The 19752-nt window shown below is 42.0% G+C and overlaps 1 protein-coding gene across 3 annotated transcripts; it reads left to right on the forward strand.

The window, feature by feature from the left end:
* The first annotated feature begins 376 nt into the window (after nucleotides 1-376).
* LOC135315273 (C-type lectin domain family 5 member A-like) lies at nucleotides 377-17707 on the forward strand. 3 transcript variants are annotated; one of them, XM_064462453.1, is made up of 8 exons: nucleotides 377-667; nucleotides 2475-2543; nucleotides 6333-6422; nucleotides 11689-11754; nucleotides 12505-12594; nucleotides 12698-12840; nucleotides 14104-14213; nucleotides 17332-17707. In XM_064462453.1, the coding sequence occupies exons 1-8, from the start codon at nucleotides 586-588 to the stop codon at nucleotides 17471-17473; spliced, it is 792 nt and encodes a 263-aa protein (XP_064318523.1). In that variant the 5' UTR covers nucleotides 377-585; the 3' UTR covers nucleotides 17474-17707. The 3 variants fall into 3 exon arrangements, with proteins under 3 accessions (XP_064318523.1, XP_064318515.1, XP_064318533.1); XM_064462445.1 differs by having other exon boundaries at nucleotides 15560-17470; XM_064462463.1 differs by lacking the exon at nucleotides 11689-11754 and having other exon boundaries at nucleotides 15560-17470.
* The last annotated feature ends 2045 nt before the right edge of the window (nucleotides 17708-19752 follow it).

Consider the following 19752-nt stretch of genomic DNA (forward strand, 5'->3'; position numbering starts at 1 on the left):
TGTGATGGAGCCCTGCTTTCCTGGAGGCAGCTAAATACCAGGGCAAATGTATCAAGCTTTCAGATGACTGCTTTTGAGACCACTGCCTCCTGGACTCTGCAGGGCTGCTTCCTGTGATGTGCCGTGGCAACACCCTGAGAACTTCATTCTGCTCCCTGGGGCTGACTTCCAAATCTCTGTACTTTTCTTCTGTTTTCCATTTCACGTAGTAAAACTTATCTTTTCAAAACAGAATGCGGGGGTGGGGGGGGTGGGGGTGGAGGGGGAAGGGGGGGGCAGGGGACACAGGATATGACGGATGGGACTGGGACAGGGTGTCAAGATTTGGAAACTCAAAATACTACTAATGCCAAGAACCAGTTCCTGACAAAGGTGACCACATCGTGGCCACAAGCTTATATTTAACATGATACTATCAAAAGGTCTGTCAGAAGTAGGCTTCCCTTCTCATTACAAGTTTCTGTATTACAGAAAGAGTAAAGAACTTCCTCCTGAACATTAGAGAGGGGAGGGAGCTGTGAGTCGTCCTCAGTCTACCATTTTAAAGATAGCAGCGAAGGTTGAAAAGGAGAATGGGAAGGAAGAATGTCAGAAAATCTCATTTATGCTGACTTGAATTTGACCGAAACAACCAGGCCCAGACTACAGAAGGTCACTGATGCCCAAGGTAGGTCAATTGATCTGCCCGGAGTTTTCTTTGTATCCTTTAGCCTCCCTACCACACATTTGGGAAGAGTGCCGTGGAGTGCCAAAGCCCCAGAGAGGACGAAGAAAATATGGGGGGCAGAGCTGTGAAGAATGCCCACACAAATTTTTTTACCAAAATGAAGGGGACTCTTGTAAGGTCTACTTTTCATTTATTAAGGTGCAAACGTGAGGAGGAGTTTCTTGCGCGATATTAAGAGTAGTTTGTGTCAGTTTAGGAGATTATTCCACAGCTGAACATCAGTTGGTCCTGAACCAGCAGACTCTGATTCCTGCAGCAAACCGATCAGGACATTCAGTGCCTAATGTATCTGTTGTTCAAAGAAGTCTCGCACGTAGCCTGTTTCTGCTTGCTGAGTATAGTAGGCATCGCTTTGGGGTTTTTCCCTCCTGGCTTTGTCTGTACAAACTTTAATAAATCAAGCATAAAATGTGTCATGCACAGATTTAGTTTGGTTTAGTATAAATGACATTGCAAAATTCTAACTTCAGATTTTTCTTTCTTTAATCCACTAAGAATTAGTACACAAACATTTGCACTGGTTTTGCTACATCTGCATAAAACTAAGTCTTAAAATAACAGACTTCATACACTTTGTGTTTAATTTTCTTTTTTCTTCTCTTTCTTTTTAACCTTACAATCTCTTTGAGAGAAATAGTAGTTTCTATTTCTTCTCATCCTGTGCTTGTCTTTTACATGAAGTGCGATCCCTTGGCATCTATTTTCAGATGGCTGGAGTTTCTAATGCCCCAAGAAACACTGTTTCCATCACCTCTTTCAAGAGATTACTTCGCAGCTAAATGGACAGGCACCTGATTAAAAGTTCCATTTTCCTTATAATTCAATCCATGTACTCGTGCTTACAGCGTTTATAGAGTTTTTATAGCATTCTTATGTTTCTTTGCTTGTGCCTTTCTGGAAAAACCCTATCAACTCTTTTCTTCTATGTGTTCACTTAACATATTTACAGTATTTCCCAGTGATTGCCTCTACAGAAAAGAGCTCAAACACTGGCTCTTGTCTTCTTTTCTTTTTCCTCCAGTTTGCTATTTTCTCTTTGATGGTGGATTCCCTGGATCAATTGCAGTGTTCACAAAGGAATGAAATTAATTTCATAAACCAGAAGAATGCACTGAAATTCATAGAAGACACTAACTCTCTGTGGGGATAGAAACAAAGGGGATCAGTGCTGTATATCAGGATTACTTTCAATGTTTTATAAAAATTGCAACATTGTATTTCTTACTTTCTACCCCTTTTTTATCTGTGCCCTTCCTTCCTTCCCCATGTGCTTTCATCTGTACTCGTTTATATTTATTATCTGCAGATGTTAGAATGATTTTCCCTTTCCTCACTGTCTCTTTGTTAACTAGTAGCCCCTTCAAATTTAGCATGGTCTGCAGTTTCCAGGTTTGCTTTGATATTATAGCCATTCTCACTACCCACATATGGATGTGAATTGAATAAGACAATGAGACAACCTTAGACATTCTCCTCCACTCCTGTATAGATATAGAATGCCTGTGCATATGCCCCATGTCTCCCCTGTTCCTGTCTGCACTGCTGATAAGCCAGATCGGTTTCTGCTTGTAACAAGTCCTCTAAGAGATGAATGCAATGGAAAAAACTATTACTTGGGCATAGTTAAACACAGTCACATAAATCAGCTGCTGTCGTGTGTTTAGCATTTCTCATCATTTCAGTCATTTTTGTTCCGTTTAAGTTGTTTCTTAGCTTTCTCCATTCTGTTATTTTTGCCTGGTTTTAGATCCTACGTATGCAGAAGTGAAAGTGCAATCCATAGACACAAATGCTGCAACAAGCGATGCACCATCCGGTGAGTTTTTAGCTGTCTGCTAGAATGATATGAATCTAAACAAGGAGGAGAGGAGTCCATTCCTTATTTTCTAAAAATGCAGTGATGTCAAACCATATGGGAACAGGAAGATACAGTTGTCGGATTTATCTAGCCAGAGGAGGGGGCAGATAATGTGTTGTGTTATACGCAGCTAAACACCTGTTGGCTTCGCTGGCATAGGAACACAAGGATATTTTGGGCCAGACAAAAAATCCATCTAGCCCAGCCTCCTGTTTCCAACAGCCGGCATAAGTGAACAACTAGAGATGAATAAGGACCAGGTGTGCATATATGATACCCTTCTGTAATGCTTTCACATGCATGCATCTGCCCAGGGACTTCCGGAGACAGATGTGTTTCTATTTACGTACTCTCAGTGGATTTCTCTTCTACAGACATGCCCAATCTCCTCTTGGTTCTATCCTCAGCCCTGATTTCTATAACATCCTTTGATGAGGGGATGCACAGTTCTTTCTGACACCACACAAAGAACTAGCTGCATTTTTTTACTCTGAGCTGGCCTCCCATTAGCTTCAGCTGGTGTTCCCTGAAAGAGACAGTAAGCAGCCAAAACCTAGGCAAGGTCTGCTTGGCACTCAGGGTTTTGTAGAACTCTGACATAGCTTCTCCTTAGTCATCTCTTTTCCATACTGCAGAACTCCAGTCTACACCATAATTTACTGATTCCCTCTCTGAAGCTTTTCAGGTTTGCTTCTCAACATAGAGGTAGTAGAACTGCATGCACCATTGGAGGTAGAGGCAAATCATGGCTTTATAAAAGTATGTGGCAGACAAAACATCCCTGATTTTTGTTTGTTTCCCTTCTGAACAATTCTTGATGCATGATCTGTAGAGTTTTATCCTACGAGATATTCAAAACCTGACTGCGCCTTGTCCTAGACAGCCTGCTCTAGCTGAAGCCACTTGAGCAGGGAAGTTGGACTAGGTGATCTAAACAGGTCACTTCCAACATAAATGATTCTGTCTGTCAGGACAGCAGGCCAGAAATTCCAGATGTCCTGCAGAACTTTATTTTTGATTTCTAATTCACATTAGATCTGTTGCCTTCTAGTCCCTGGGTGCAAAGATAGCTTTAAGAGTGGGATTACAAAACGGCATAGGTAATCCAGCTATCTCACACCTGCTGTCTCTTGGAATTTGTTACTCTATCAATTTTTTATTTGGGCCATAGGTCTTCCAGTTCATGCAGCTCCTCGCAAGGAACTGCCCTGAGATGGAAGATCTACCCAGTTCTTACTCAGGCAATGCTGACACAAGGGATTACTTTAGCTTCTCTATTATGGCTTTATCTTCTGAATGCTTCCTGGATAGCCTACAATCCACCGGCCTACAGGTCTCCAGCAACATACTTTCTTCATGTGTTTGAAGGCACAATGTGTTGGAAATGCAGGTGCTTGAAAACATGTGTTTGAAGTCTTTTCCTTCCTCCGTTCTTTTCTGTCTAAATGGCTTTCCTATATATAATGTTTGATCTCCCTGGGTTTTGGCTACTTTCTATTTTCTTTATTTGATGCCTACAGCTTTGGGAAGTTACTGATCTCTATCTAATAGCTGTGTCAACTTCCTTTTACCTGTCACCCAGATCATTCTTAGTAAATGCCTTGCACTGGCCATGTGTTGCCAGGATGCCATCCTTCAATAATATATAGTCTGCCTGTAAGGATTTAATTCCCTCTTAGCACACCCTTTTTAGCTTCTTTTTAACAAGCTTCCTGGAGTTCCCCTCTTTTACCCATTAGCAGTCTATTTTTCCTGATGGAGTCTAGTACTATGATGACTCTCTTCCTTTGAACCACTTCCCCATATACATGGCACATTGGGATGCTGTTCAGTTACCTAACCATAGGCGTCCAGAGCCACCTGGGAAGCAGCAGGGCATTTGGGCTGGCTTCAGTATGCTAATCTAGAAGGCCACAGATTCTTGGAGGTCCTGTGTAACATCTTCCAGCTATGTGCAGTTATCTGATGCCTGAGGGTCTCTCAGATGGCAGAAGCCACCCACTTTCATGTACCTGACATCTGAGTATTTTAGCCTAGGGTGGGGCATTCCAGATCTACCCAGCTTTATTTTCACAGTGCTAGTATATGTGTAGAAGCTCGTGTGCCAAAACTGTAGTTTGCTTCTTAAGGTTTTATTTACATGACAGCTGTGCATTTTCTGTTTGACTGTTTCTACACTCTGACCCTTCCATTCCCTGAGGACACAGTGGTTTTGAAGTCACATGTAATGGTAGTATCACTCTGAATGGCTCTTTAGCCCATGTCAGCTTCCCTTGCCTCATTTTAAGAGTTACTTTCAACCTTCAGCCCCTGCCAGCTTGCTCTTATTAATTTTCAAAGTTATTTAAAACCTTCTAGGTGTCATGCCCAGCAGCTTGACTCCCTTACAGTTAAGATGAAATCAGTTCCTTGGGAGTGTTTGGACACTGCACCAGATGCCTCCCAAATTCCTGAAGAATCAGAAATCTGGATCCTTACCCCACCTTCTCAGCAAGGTGCTAAAATACTGCCTTTTCACTTCTCCCTCCAGTCCTGCAGAGGGTACTGGGACCATTTCTGGCATTGCTACCTTAGAATCCTTGGTCACCAACTTCTTCCTACAAGCTTCCACTTTGCCACTAAAACTTCTCTCCACCCTTCCCGGTCTCATTGGTAGCCACATGGACTCATGTATCAGTAGAGAGTTTGCACCTATCCAATAGATGTGTTGATTGGTGCAATCAACATGTTTCCAGGGTGCAGCCATTTCCTGACCAAACCTCCTCAAGGCAGAAAACTTGACAGCACGGAGTTCTGGTCGTGTGCCGCCTTCTTTCAAAGACTTCTTTAAAATCAGTCTAGTTTAATACTATACTAAATACAACAGCTTCTTAGCACTTCAGTAATTCAAATAGTAATGCACAAGTAGATATGAAAATGAGGTTATCAGGCAGAACAGACCAGATATTGACTGCAGTTAGGATGAAGATTCAGGATGGCTTCCTCATTTATCTAAACCAGTTTACTTTATAGAGCAGGGGTAATAGCAGCAAAAACCTCAGTTTGATTTTCAGATCCAAGGTGTCACACAGACACCGTAAACTTCAAAGATAGCAGAAGGGATAAGTAAATACTCTAGCAGATATGTGAAGCACAAAGAGATAGAAAGCTCTCTTTTACCTTTTAATTCAGTGTCTGATGAGTCCCGTCAGCCACTGAACTTATTTGTCCCCTCTTGGACCTGCTTGCGCTCTATAGCACCCGCCCAGTATCCACTGAGTTGGCAGACTAATGAACGTTGCGAGGATCCTCTTGAAGTAAATTCTGAACAACAGTCCATAACCAACGGCCAAAACAGAAGGAGGAGACAGTTCAACTCCTCTGAAAATTTTGCCGTGTTAGGGAGTATAACGTGGCAGGACCTTTACCTGGTAGGTTGACTGCGGTTTGCTTTCATAGTAGTTTGAGATGGCAGATAAGGATCCCAGTGAACACTTAACTCTAGTATCAAGTGCAGCAGAATTTAACAAAGTACTCTAGCCAATGACAGAAGGGTTTTAGACTGAATGCCTGTCATGGGGGAAAAAATTGTGTCCACAATATATCTATCACAAGAAGAGCAGACATCAGAAGGGACAGCACTGAAGGGCTTTGCCTAACTCAAAAGAGTTGTCTCAGTGAGAGCCTGAAAAGGGCATCTTTGAATGAAGACAAAGGTTTCCTGCCCCAGTTGATCCCCTAATCTTCTTTTTTGCTCTCTATCTGTAGGTAAAAGCTGCTGCTCCAGAACACGCGCTGCTGTATTTGTTGCTGTGATAACCCTCCTACTGGTCATAGTGGTGTGTCTGATACTCATGTGTAAGTCCTGCTGAAAATGTAATAACAGAAATTAATTTGTGACACTCTGACATCTAAGCCATGACACCCAAACCCAGTAGGAACAGAAGGCTAATCTGATGGCACAGGAGAGTAGTTTTTAGCCAACTGTGGCCATGAGAAGAAATACATAAAAGACTTGTGTGGTTTGAAAGATTAACATTCCAAAAGAAAAAAAAGCCAAACACAATTACAAAACCTGACAATGTTCCAGCAATAAATAATTTATTTTACAAATGTTTTTAAGAAACAAGTAAAGATTAGATAATACCTATTAATAATATGATTGCTATCCATGAGAATATTTAAAGGAGATATCTTGTATCATGTCACCAAGATGACCATAACACCAAAATTCTTTAAATAAATTTGCATGAAAGCTTATTTGAAAGAGGTAGCTTCAAGGAATTTGTTTGCACTTTACTTGAATAAAATCCTAGTACTAGGTGTCACTGAGTTAATAGCATGCTTTCAACTACATTAAAAGACATAATTTTTTTTAGAAATAAAGCATTCTTATCTCCATTAGAAAAAAACCATATTTTAATAGAGATAAATTTGAATATTTTTGAGAAATCATTTTAAAATTTCAGATGTAGTTGCTTTTTTCTTTTCATCCTTTGATAGTTGAGCAAGTTCAAGAGGTTTCCACAATCAATCACATGCAAGTCCCAGAGTTTGCCACCTACTCAGAGTTGCTCATAGAGACCCTCTTTGTGAAGATATGCCAAAACCTTTGATCCAAAATAATATGGATTAAATTATAGAGTGGTAATTGTTTTTTCTTTTTCAAGGTAAAGGGTAAAAGACAGGTGTCTGACAGTGCTCTGTAAAATATAAAACACCACAGGAAGGTCAAAATTAACAAAAACAAAAACAGACAAAAAAAAAACCAAACAGAAAAAAAAACCCACAACATTGAAACTAACAGCATTTAACAGAGCTTTAGATGAGGGGTTGCATGAGAGGTCTTTGATTTAGGTAAGTTATAGTTACTTTGTTGGGGTCAGTACTGCCTCAGTGAACTGAAAAAATACTCTTAAGAAACTTGAACTATAGATCAAACTTGAGAAACTGAGTCAAATTAGCTTTTAATTTCCAGAGCATACAGCTTTCACTTCTACTCCAAATGAAAACTGTTGCCATTTTGACTGCTTTATTTCTAAGTTTCAATTCTATATGAGTTTTCCATATGGTTTTGTTTTGCTAATTTACTGTTGTTCACAAACAGCTTCTCTGCATTAAACTGTTGCCTCTTGGTGTTGCCCCATCATACAAGAGCTCTGCAGGCCAGAAGGCATTTTCCATTTCTGTTCATGAAAATGACAACAATTTTAGTCAGTGGAACCTGACCATAAATCTTTATGATTTTTATGGTAGTATCATATTATTTTCTTTTTTTCTTGAGATAAAATTTATCTGCTAGTAGGTAAAAAATTGTCCCTGCAGCTCATGAGCTGGTTTTGCAAGAACAGGCAGGTCTGACTTTGTTCAGATGTTCCTTCATATGAATTAAATTTTGCTCTCTTCTGAAACCAGAAGCTGGTATCCAGCCTCAAGGTATATGCATGCAGAGCGCATATATGTATGAAAAACATAGGATTTCCATCTGATCTTTCTGTTTTATTTTCCCTGTCGCTCTAGGGATTCAGCAAAAGGCAAAGAAAGCCTTGATGTTCTCAATTAGCATATGACTAAAGCACCATAAAACTCACGGTGTTGAGTTGCTCCAATTAGAAAGTAACACGCTGTTGCGTTGTTAAGTTTCATGTAGCTGTACGCTTCTATGGGAGAGCTTATCTTGGGCCGCATACCTCCGGGACACAGGGCTCTACCCACCCTGGGGACAGTGATGCACAGACATCAATATGATGGATACAAAATGTCCGTCTATTTGGCTGCGTCACACGCTTATATAGCTCTTGCGGTTCCTGTTCCTGCCACTCCTATGGGGAGGAGTCTATCTTTCCGTCACATCCCGTAATCTTCCGGTCGCCGATCCCTGTCTATTCCCCTACAGTTTCACTGCTTTTGAACTGTTTTCAGTAATGCTGCTGTCTGAATCTCTCAGGCAGATTTCAGAGTTAAAGGTGACAGTACTCCAGGAGAACATCTTGACCCACCATTTGTGTGTTGTAACTTGATTTCCATCCATAGGAGAACCCCCGGGGTCGTGTTCCTTTTTGTAATGCATACCAGGATGCATTCTTTTCTAATTTTTCACAGAAACAAATGCTTTAAAATTACATTAGTTACTTTTAGAACCTGTATTTGGCACTATTATTTATTAAGGACTGCAGGGTATCTTTACAAGCAGTTCTGCAAGCTGCTACCCACAGGCTCAGGGTTTATGCAAAACCAAACTTCTTCATCTTCTCAAATGAAATGGTCCTTGTATTTTTTTTATATTATGTTTCCGATAACTTTTCCTGAAGAGTAAATTCTGTTTGTCCCTCTTCCAAACACGAGGTTGTTTCTTCAGCTTCTCAATCCTCAGCTTTAACTTCATTATTTCCACCACGATTATCTGTTTTAATACTCTATAAAATCTAATGCACACTTTATCATGTATACCTCTGTATACAGGGTTGGGTGTAATCCTTTATCCCAGAGCTTTAAGCACTTTTGTTTTCAAATGGTCAGACATGCATCTTTCCTTGGGTTATGTTTTAATAGTGACCTTTGAGACTCATCTTCTCCTACACCAATGTATTGGAAGTTAATCCTTAAAAGGAACAGGGCAAATCATACAATTTAGTCTCCACAAAATTAGGCTTTTATTAATCAGCTTTGATCTTTGAATTATAAATGTGAAAGCTGTGTTTTACATTGCCAGCATTCGGTTTTAGGTGCTAAAGTGAAACATGTTTTTATACAACTCCAGAAGTCTAGTTCTCGGTTGCTATCAGGAAAGAAATGTAGGTTAGTAGGACTATCTAGGTAGTGTGTTTCTGAAGCCCATGGTGGCTTTTACAATTCACACTTGAGCAATTTGTCGAAGAGTAGTTTGACAACTGTTTTCCACTAGGAGATGGCAGCTCATTACAATCCCAGTAAAAAAAGGCACTCAGACTCTGTATGTTATTATTTAAAATTACATTTATTAGAGCTTATGCTATAAAGAAAGAGAGGACAGTGTAGGAAACCCGAGGTCCTGTCAGACGCTGGGAACCCTGAGCAAAATCGCAGAACAGAGGAACTTGGTCCAGGGGTTCTGTTTTCTGGGAAAGCAGGTATAATAACTTCCCAAAATAATACTGTTATTTCACACTTCTTTCCCTTCATCACTCACTGCCTGGATCTAGGCTTATGGAAGGAGCTGATGAATCCTTTGTACTAAAATTAAGATTCATTTATGTCACTGCTCAGCTTGGAGTCTTTGGTGGTCCTTGAAACCCTTCTGGACAGATATATGGAGAGAAGCGACACGTTGTATAAGATGAGCATATATTTGTCAATTATTTCAATGATGAGTATTCTGCTGAATCATTTAATGTAGTAGTTGAGGGGATATTTCAGCCATTAGTGGTATTTGTAGTTGCCAGGCAAAAAAAAAAAAAAAAAAAATCTATGTTCTCTTTATGATTTTCATAGGGTTAAAAATGGCTTCATTTTGGCTATGAAGAACTCTGTGAGATGGAGTTGGTAGAAAAAAACGAACCCCTTCCAAGATATCATTCCTACTGCACTATAGGGTCTTGCATCTGTAAACATCCATAGCTACTAGGGAAGTGGTTCTACCCACAGGAAATTGAGAGCTTGGGATTGCCACCTTCCTTGTCGTAGTTACAGTTTGGATGCTTTGGGCTAGTAATCCATCCTTTCACCACCAGTTTTCAATGTCCAGAAGAGATCAGGTGTCTCCTCATCTAACTGTCACTCCGCTTCTTTTCCTCCATCTTATTTTTGAACTTACTGCTTGTAAACAAAGTTCTTCCTTTAATACTCTGTTTCCCTCTAGTATGAAGTCTACAGAGATGTCAGTTCTTTCATGCTCCATGCCACTGTGGTACAAATGTCTTAGAACTTTCTTTAATTCAATCTTTTTTCTGATTTCATATATTCTTATTTAAAAGGAATTTTATCAGTTCTGGTTTCAGGTATAAGAATTCTACCCCTACAAGTTTCAGTTGAATGTTTCTTTCCTGTTACTAGACATGCCCTCATTCGCCAACCCCAAATAACCCCCCAAAAAGCCTCCTTAAACTTTGTTGTAGACAATTTAGTAACTCCCAGTCAGTTGAACTAATAAGACCCATTCATGGCACAGGCACTTTTGTCTTTAAAGCGGAGGTTTCCTGAGCAGAGAAGCTGGGAGAATATCAAGATTTTCTTAATGCCACATGGAGCCAATTGGAACAACAAAATCCTCCGTTAGCCTATTAACTGGAAGTGACCCCTGAACTCCATACTTTCAACAGAATCTAAACTCTTGAGGGAGTTTCTAAATTGATAAAATCAAAGCCTTGAGAAGACATGAAAAATACATAAAAATCACATAAGCTTCCCCAGTAAACTAAGCATAAGTTTATTCCACCTGAGACCTCAGCTACTTTCTTCACCCTCTCAAAACTCTTTTTTTCTGTTTCTCTGTGATAGATTCATGCAGTCTAGCTAGTCATCAGATAATAAACACAGATTTGTAAACCTCCCTCCGCGGGGCTTTTTTCTGGGAATCAGAAGCCTTCTGTGGAGCACAAATCCCTCACAACCACTATGTCAGAAGAAAGAGGAAAAACAAGGCTATTTCAGCCTGGATATCTGCCTTAGAACCTAAAATGAACACTGTTGTCTCGTTTTGGTTTGGGGAAGCAATGGTGTTAGACCAGCTTCCAGCTGGGGCACAGGTGTGCTCTGCCTGCATATCTCACCCCAGTTGTTCTCCAGTAGGAGCAGACAGTGACCACAGCTCCAAGCTGAGTGGGAGCACACTTAACCAAGAACAGATTGACCACTGGTCTCTCAAAGATGGCTCTTATTTCTTAGTGCTATAGTTATGGGTATACTATACACCACATTTACCTCTATTCTGAAAATGCATTTGTTGTTAAGTTTCCGAGTTAGGCTCTTTGGAAATCTGCCCCATAGTACAGTACTACAGGTGGATTTTTTTCAATAGAGGAGCAAATGGTGGGGAGTAGGCATTCTGTGTGGGGTGATGGTGATTTCAAAGAGGTCCAGAACAGCTCTAACAGTGTATGGCAAAATGGTCAGCCATTCAAAGCAGAAACTGTATTCTTATTTCCAGACCATTCAACTGCAAGCAGCCCACCTGACTCAAAAACATTCTCCACCACCTCTAAAGAGACATTAGGTAGGTAATCCTCTGTCATTCAAAAGACAGTGTCCAGAAGCATGTTAGGTTGCCTTTAAGCCGGGTGGGAGGAGGTGGTTGTGGCGTATAGATTTTGATCAGAAGAAAACCAACCAACCAAAAAGTCTGACATCTCAGGAATAAACAACCTTATGCTGTACGCTCATAAGGTGAGCTCTCAAGGCCACAGGAGTTTCATATTTTCACCTTCTTTAAAAGCAGTGCTTGGTCAGCACTGTGCTATTGTTTCAGAGGAAAGAACTTGTTTACTCCCCTCGTGCTAGTGCAGAGGAGCCCATGGCTAGGTGAAGGGACATGAAAGTAACAGTCCCTTTGGTATCACAGCATTGTACTGAGCATGAGGGATCAATGTGCGTGTACTGCTTTTCAAATTTCCCCCTTCCCCCCACACCCCCGCTTCTTAGCATTTTAACTAAGTGCAATTCCCTTTTTCTGTTTATGAGATGCTAGATAACCAACAAAACTATGTCATGCAGCCCCTGTCTCCCTGAATCATATCAGCCTTTCCAAGTCCCATTCTCTGTTCCTCCCAGTACCCTGCCTTGGCAATGGAGAGAAGTGTTCACTCTTTCAGTGGCATCACTATTGTGGTGTTTTGCAGCAGGCAAATAAGACTTTTGAAAATAGACAGCTGCTTTTTGCCCTGACCATTTCTCTTTATCTCCTGAGCAAAGATTTTAAAGCCTGGATAACGTTATCTGTGATTCTACTTCTCTGACTCATGCCTAGTGACTCTTGGGCCAGTATCAGCTCCAGAGACTAGCAGGGATCTCCGGCCGTCATGTCAAAATTATAAACAGAAGAGCACAAACAGCACAGGTACTTTTCTGGCTGTAACTTACTCTCTTACCTTTCTTTGGTAATGGGATCTTTTCATTAGTGTCAACATAGATTTTTCCACATCTGTTCTTCCCTCCCGCAGGCTGCCCCCCATCTTGGGAAAAAAAAGGGAAAAAGTGCTACCACTTTTCTGAAAACCAGACATTCAAAGCCTGGAACACCTTCCGTCAACAATGTGCTGATATGGGGTCAGACCTGGTGATCATTGAGAACAAGGAAGAACTGGTGAGATCTAAATTCATGGGGCTGCTTCACGGTTGCTTGATCTATATGCCAAAGGGCTGATGGGTTACACTTGTATCTTCTCGTGTTAGATGTTTTGGGGGGGTCTACAACCTACTGCTAGTCTTATACACCAAGTACCTCTGTAGGGTAGCAAACACCTTCACAGTAAGATGCATCTTGGTTCTTGAAGTCTTGCATCTGGAAGCTTGTCTCCCCAGGCATACTCCCACGGGAAGCAGCAAACTCTCTGCCAACCTGACTTATGTTTTAAAGGGATTTAGCGCACAAACCAAGACCAAGCAAGTCAAACAGACACTTATTTGTGAGTGAGTGTCGTGGTTTAGCCGCAGTCAGCAACTAAGCACCACACAGCCACCGGTTCACTCCCTCCCGGTGGCATGGGGGAGAGAATTGGAAGAGTAGAAGAGAGAAAACTTGTGGGTTGAGATAAAGACAGTTTAGTAATTAATTTAATTTAATAATTAAAGCAAAAGCCATGTGCACAAGCAAAGCAAAACAAGGAATTCATTCACTGCTTTCCACCGGCAGGCAGGCGTTCAGCCATCTCAAGGAAAGCAGGGCTTCATCAAGCATAACAGTTATTTGGGAAGACAAACGACGTCACTCTGAATGTCGCCCCCTTCCTTCTTCTTCGCACAGCTTTATATACTGAGCATGGTGTCGTATGGTATGGGGTATCCCACTGGTCTGTTTGGATCAGCTGTCTTGGCTGTGTCCCCTCCCTGCTTCTTGTGCACCTGGCAGAGCACAGGAAACTATAAAAGTCCTTGACTAGTGTAAGCACTACCTAGGAATGACTAACACAGCTCCGCATTATCACACTGTTTTCAGCACAAATGCAAAACATAGCCCCATACTTGCTTCTATGACGAAAATTACCTCTACCCCAGCCAAAACCAGGACAGTGAGAGCCATTGCCCTGCAAAAACTGAAAAGGTTTCACAACCATCACAATCAGACTAGAAAAGCCAGGTATCAAGTCACACCTGGGTAACTACAATATGCAGCTTTAATGGTATCACAGGTGCATTATTATATTTAGTCTATTCCTAACAAGCCCCAGGAAGACAGATGAGATTAAATAAAAGTGGAAAAATTCAGCCTCTGGGGCTGCGGATAGTGATGGTGTGGCTGGATGCACACTCTACTTTCTGTGTTGGCTATTTGGCACGAAGCTTTCCGTGTACCTCTGGTGAAGAAAATGTAATTTTAATGTATTATCATTTTTTGTTTCCTTTCTAGAATTATCTTAATTTAAGAACATGTGGTGGTTACTACTTACTTGGTCTCAACTATTCTGAGAGCGAAGAGAAGTGGAAGTGGATTAACAATGTGGACCATAGCACAGACATGTAAGTTTACTCCAGCAAGTCACTGTGATGCAATGTCTGGAAACAGTTGATCTGTTTGAGGGGATCGAGTGCGCCCTCAGTACACTTGCAGACGACACCAAGATGGGCAGCAGTGTCCATCTGCTGGAGGGTAGAAAGGCTCTGTAGAGGGACCTCGACAGGTTAGATCGATGGGCGGAGACCACCTGAATGAAGTTTAACAAGTGCCAAGTCCTGCACTTTGGTCACAACAACACCATGCAATGCTACAAGCTTGGGGAAAAGTGGCTGGAAAGATGCCTGGCAGAGAAGGACCTGGGGGTGCTGGCTGACAGCTGGCTCCGTATGAGCCAGCAGTGTGCCCAGGTGGCCAAGAAGGCCAACAGCATCCTGGCTTGTATCAGGAATAGTGTGGCCAGCAGGAGTAGGGAAGTGAGTGTGCCCCTGTACTTGGCACTGGTGATACCACACCTTAAATACTGTGTTCAGCTTTGGGCCCCTCACTACAGGAAGGACATTGAGTTGTTGGGGCATGTCCAGAGAAGGGCAACGAAGGTGGTGAAGTGTGTGGAGAGGAGGTCTTACGAGGAGGGGTTGAGGGAACTGGGGTTGTTTAGTCTGGAGAAGAGGAGGCTGAGGGGAGACCTTATGGCTCTCTACAACTACCTGAGAGGAGGTTGTAGCAAGGTGGGTGTTGGTCCCTTCTCCCATGTTACTAGCGATAGAAAGAGAGGAAGCGGCTTCAAGCTGCATCAGGGGAGGTTTAGATAGGATATTAGGAAAAATGTCTTTTCTGAAAGAGTGGTCAGGCATTGGAACAGGGTGGTGGAGTCACCATCCCTGAAGTATTTAAAAGATGTGTAGATGCAGCACTTCATGTCATGTTTTAGGAGACATGGTAGTGCTGGGTTAACGGTTGGAATAATGATCCTAGAGGTCTTTTCCAGCCTTATGATTCTATGATTCTATGACAGACATGTCACATCAGGATGGCAAGAGAGGACACAGATGTAGTTCTGGTGGGAAAGGAGGAATCTGACTAGATGGAGTTCAGTGGGGAGGTAAAGGATATACCAGGGAGGTACAAGAGAGAGTGTGACGTCAGCACCATTGGCTGGCGGCTACCAAAGAAAGGGAAAGAGTCCGCATGGGAAAGCATAGTCTATACACTTTTGTGGAGGTCTAGGGAGGAAAGTAAAGGAATGGGAGGGAGTGTTCAGCAAGGCAGCTTCTAATCCCACAGACAATAGTATAGCTTAGCAGCAAGGCCAGGTACCACTGTTTTTCACAGAAGTGATACTGACTGCATTGCATTGCACCCAGCTAGGTCAGAATGCAACTAAACCTGACTTTACCCCCGTGTTCAGGTTTACTGTAGAAGAACGCCATTCTGACTACTTCTGTGCTGTCATTGGATACGGCAAAGTATCACCTGCATCTTGCAATGGAGACTCAACAATGAAAAATATGTGTGAAAAAGCTGCAAATATTTCAGCAAGGCAGAACGAGAGCTAAAAACAAGAGGTTCAGGCAGAAATATGGTCCCCAGATTCCTGTAGGAATGGTGGATGGGAGTTGTCTTACTTATCTTTAGCTGCCTAACTAGTCAAAAGGACTCTTACTCTAGACATCATGCCAAGCTTAGCACATTCTTTCCCAAGATGGGTGTCCAAGACTGGATGGATCCCCCTCTAGAGGAGCATGTGTCTTCACACATTAGGAGTGACTTGCTCATACCAGATGCCTGACTTTCAGGCAGCCGCTGTTAGGTGGTATGAGTCCAGCCTCAGTGACTGTGTGATCCCAAAGAGATTCTATCTCTCATAGACCCACATATATATATAAAAACACATACACCCCACCGTACATTCACAGTCCTGCTTGTGAAACAAGGAGACACTTCAAAGCCTTGCCACGCACTGGTCTTCCCTGCAGCCACAAGCAAAGGTTAACACGTATTTATATTTTGGATAAATATCCAAAGTGCAACCACACTCATTGCCATGTGTCATAGATATGATTGACAGGACAAAGTCAAACGTGTGTAAAACATTGATTGTGTATAAAAGATTGACTTACTCTGTAAAAGGCTCTCTCTGTTAACAAACCACACTGGATACCGTGCGGGGCTAAAATGGGATTCACCAAAAGATAAATGATCCTACACCACAGCTCTCTGCGTTAAATCACCGCTAGTCCTGTGTAGGTCAGAGAAAGTAAATTGGATTTAGAATTAGACCTGCTGGGGAAGGGCACAGGATGAAGAGCATTGGAGACCACCAAAGCCTGAAAAACAGAGTCACAATAATAGCTCAACTGGACAGAAAATAATCTAATCAAAACCACAGTTCCCTGTGAAGAAGCTGGTGAGAAGTATGAGAGTGACCACAGAGACTGACAGCACAGGGGACTGTCCTGTTTTTCTTGCATGACGATCAAAGGGAAAAATTGTGCATGGAGGTTTTTCCTGCACATAGTTAGCTAGAGCCAACACCAGAAAGAGGTGGCATCAACAGAGCAGAGATGGGACCAGCAAACGGAATATTACCAAAGCTCTTCCAGTGTGCTTCAGTGGCTCTTGGGACCTTGGAGCTTTTGTGACTCCGAGGATTGTCATTCTTACCATGTCTTTTGAGGCAGAATCATTCCTACTTAAAATCGTGCTACTCGTGGCTCCCTCCTTTATCTGCAGGATGGAGAAAGCTCTGTGAACTCTTTGATGAAGTGACAGTGATGTCATACTTTCTCACTGAAAAAAAAAGAAAAGTTTTTACTGAATTAAATGGAATCATACAGGAAGAACTCTCTCATTCTGACTTAAAAGCACATTTTTGGTGTCCCTCAGACAAGGAATACTTCTCACTGTCCTCAATCATCAAGACTCTTTTGATACATACTTGTAGTTCCCCCACTGACTCTTAATCACCAAAGAACAAAGTAAAAATACAAAGACGTAACAGAATACTCTCAATGGCAGAAACCAGAATCTAAACTATTATTTCAGAAGGAAGCTGTACTGGAGGGGGTATCTGCGTGTACTCAGTTTACTGGAGGGAGAGGGCCCTATATTGTGTTATGGAGCAGCCTGGAGGAGGGCTGCCTTTTTATTTTCACATTCCAGCTGCTGCTCTTTGATCAGGTGGGCTCTCCTGAAGGTGAGGGGCACAGAAATCTCTCTCCCCTGGGAGACACTGGACCTAGAGGGAGTTCAGAGGCTTCACCAAGCAGCAGATGCAAGCAGCTATGCATCAGAGGTGACAGAAAGGGGGAAGCTGCCCTAAAGCCCCTGTGGAACTATATGACGTCCATCAAACCCAGAAAGCCACGGAAAGTCACAGGACTAAGGACTAAACTCTGCTTACAGGGGAGTCTCTAACAAGGGAGGAAGTTTGATTTAAAGTGGTTTGTTTACTCTGCTTCTGTGCTTTCTCTGTTCACAAAATTATCTTTTCCTGATTTTGTTATCTTAGTTATCTTATGGTTATCTTAGTTTTTAAATAAACCTTAAGCTCACAGTCTGGGATTCTTTGATTATCTTTTGGCATGCCCACTGCAGGAAAAGGTGAAATATGGCAGGCTCTGCTAGTGACCATTATCAAGAAGAACCTGCAACTGAGGGAGGACACCTCCAAGAGGTGTTCCTCAGGGCTTGTCCTATTTTCATAGACCTATAGCCCAGTGTGTTTCAAGAAAAATCTCCTCAGCTACATTGCTGTTGATGAAGGGACTGACCAAGTGAACTCAGGGCAGTCACAACACAAAAGTGGCTCTAGGAAAGTGTGCTTAGCATGCTGCCAGCAAGATGCCGAGCCAGTCTGCCACGGAGCTGCATCCTGGGGATCTCCTTTGTCAGAAGGGCCATTCTTTGCAGCCCTGTTCCCACCATCCTGTCTGCCCTGGCGCCAACAAAAGGCAGGGTTTGTTTGGCTTAGAATTATTTTCACACATTTTAAAGCTCAGCAGCTTTAAAAATAAAATATACATTTATCATACTGGATTGTCCCATTCTTGCAACAAGGCTCTGCCCTGCAGTCTGTGTTAGGATGGTAGGCAATTTATACTCCAGTCACCAACTGTTACCATATTCTACTAAAACTCAATATAAAAACATTTGAAAAACCCTCAAAATTTACAAGTCAGGAAATACCAGGTTTCCCAGCCACACAGGATTAACTGGGTTACCCTGCTCCGTTACTGGATGGGGCAATGTTCCTCCAGCCTCACTTTAGCTGGTGAGTCGTCTCCTCCACTTTTAGCTGTGATGCCACTAACATAAGTATATGATTTCCAGAAAATTCTTCCCCTTTAGTTAACCAGACTGATCCTTTCATGAAAGTATCAACTAACAGAGCTAAGTGGCTGAGTACATGCTGAAGAGAAAATGTGTGTATATGCACACACACAGAGACAAATATACACCTTAACCCTCTGAAAATCTTCCTTGGTTTGCTGATTAAGCTCTGCCCACGTTCCTTTCTGAGGAGGTGCAATTCTGAAAAGATGAAAAAGCCAATGTTTCCTTTTCTGTTGCTTCAAATACTAGATGAGGAGGAGGAGCAAGGGAGGAGAGAAGCATCGTTTCCAGCATAGGAAATGTAAGTTTCAGCCATACAGGGGATTTTTTTTTTTGGTTGGTTGGTTGTTTTTTGTCTGGGGGGTGGGGGGTGTTGTTCTTCCTAGTCCTGGTAACTTATGCTTGAGCATGTTGACTACCTACAAAATCTTTGGAGAAGATGTTACCAGACTCTACTGAGTCTTTAATAAGCATGTACAAATTGAGATGTAGGGAGAGAGTATTTAGAGGAAAGGGTGATTTTCCTATCAAATTTCTCATCTCCACTGATGGAGATACTATAAAATTTAGGTGAAATAGCTGTATATGTACATTTAACATGGCAAAGAACATGCTTTTTTCCTTATTTCAACATTAGAAATAACAGCATTATTGAACTGAGGATTAAACTGTGGGTGTTACTGTTTGCTCCATTTATAAAAAAATGAAAAATCCCAAATGTTTCTAAAAGTGCCTGTTGCTATTGCCTTGCTTTTGAAAGGCCAGTGTTGCTCTCTTGCCTACAACTGCCTTTGTTAAGAAAGGGACCCTTCTATATGAACAGAAATGCTTAGCATAGCCCTGACTGGTAGGAGTTTCCTACAGACCCCTTTGCTCTTCCTGGTCCTAGACTAACGTCTGAGTGCAACTGAGCGATAGATACAAAGGCTTCCGACAATTAGGCCAGGGCTTGAACTCAATGTTGCAATTAGTATAATCATTTTGTCTAGGTGTGATATTCTCTTGATGCAGATTGGAGAGTTATTACTCTCTAATGTAGATCTGATATAAGGTAGCTTATACTTGTAAAGCGTATTCTCTTTCCTTCATGAGCTGAACAGCAGAGTGACTCTGTAGTAGCTATGCCTGTTGTCCGCAAAGTGGGTTTGTCGCAAGGTGTGCAATGGTTCAATCATCACACACTCCGGAGAGACATTGCTAATTTATTTCAGGGTTGCGCAAGCCTGGGTGCTTGGTGGTTTTCCACGAATCAAGCACACCAAAGCC

This window comes from Phalacrocorax carbo, chromosome 1, assembly GCF_963921805.1.
Source record: "Phalacrocorax carbo chromosome 1, bPhaCar2.1, whole genome shotgun sequence".
NCBI lineage: Eukaryota > Metazoa > Chordata > Aves > Suliformes > Phalacrocoracidae > Phalacrocorax > Phalacrocorax carbo.

What these genes read in the sequence shown, in the direction of transcription:
- LOC135315273 (XM_064462445.1), top strand. Translation starts at nt 586, where the DNA reads ATGTCAGAAAATCTCATTTATGCTGACTTGAATTTGACCGAAACAACC. An exon ending in CACCTCTAAAGAGACATTAG is followed by an intron (nt 11,755 to 12,504) that starts GTAGGTAATCCT and finishes ACTCATGCCTAG; the next exon opens with TGACTCTTGGGCCAGTATCA. An exon ending in GAAGAGCACAAACAGCACAG is followed by an intron (nt 12,595 to 12,697) that starts GTACTTTTCTGG and finishes TCCCTCCCGCAG; the next exon opens with GCTGCCCCCCATCTTGGGAA.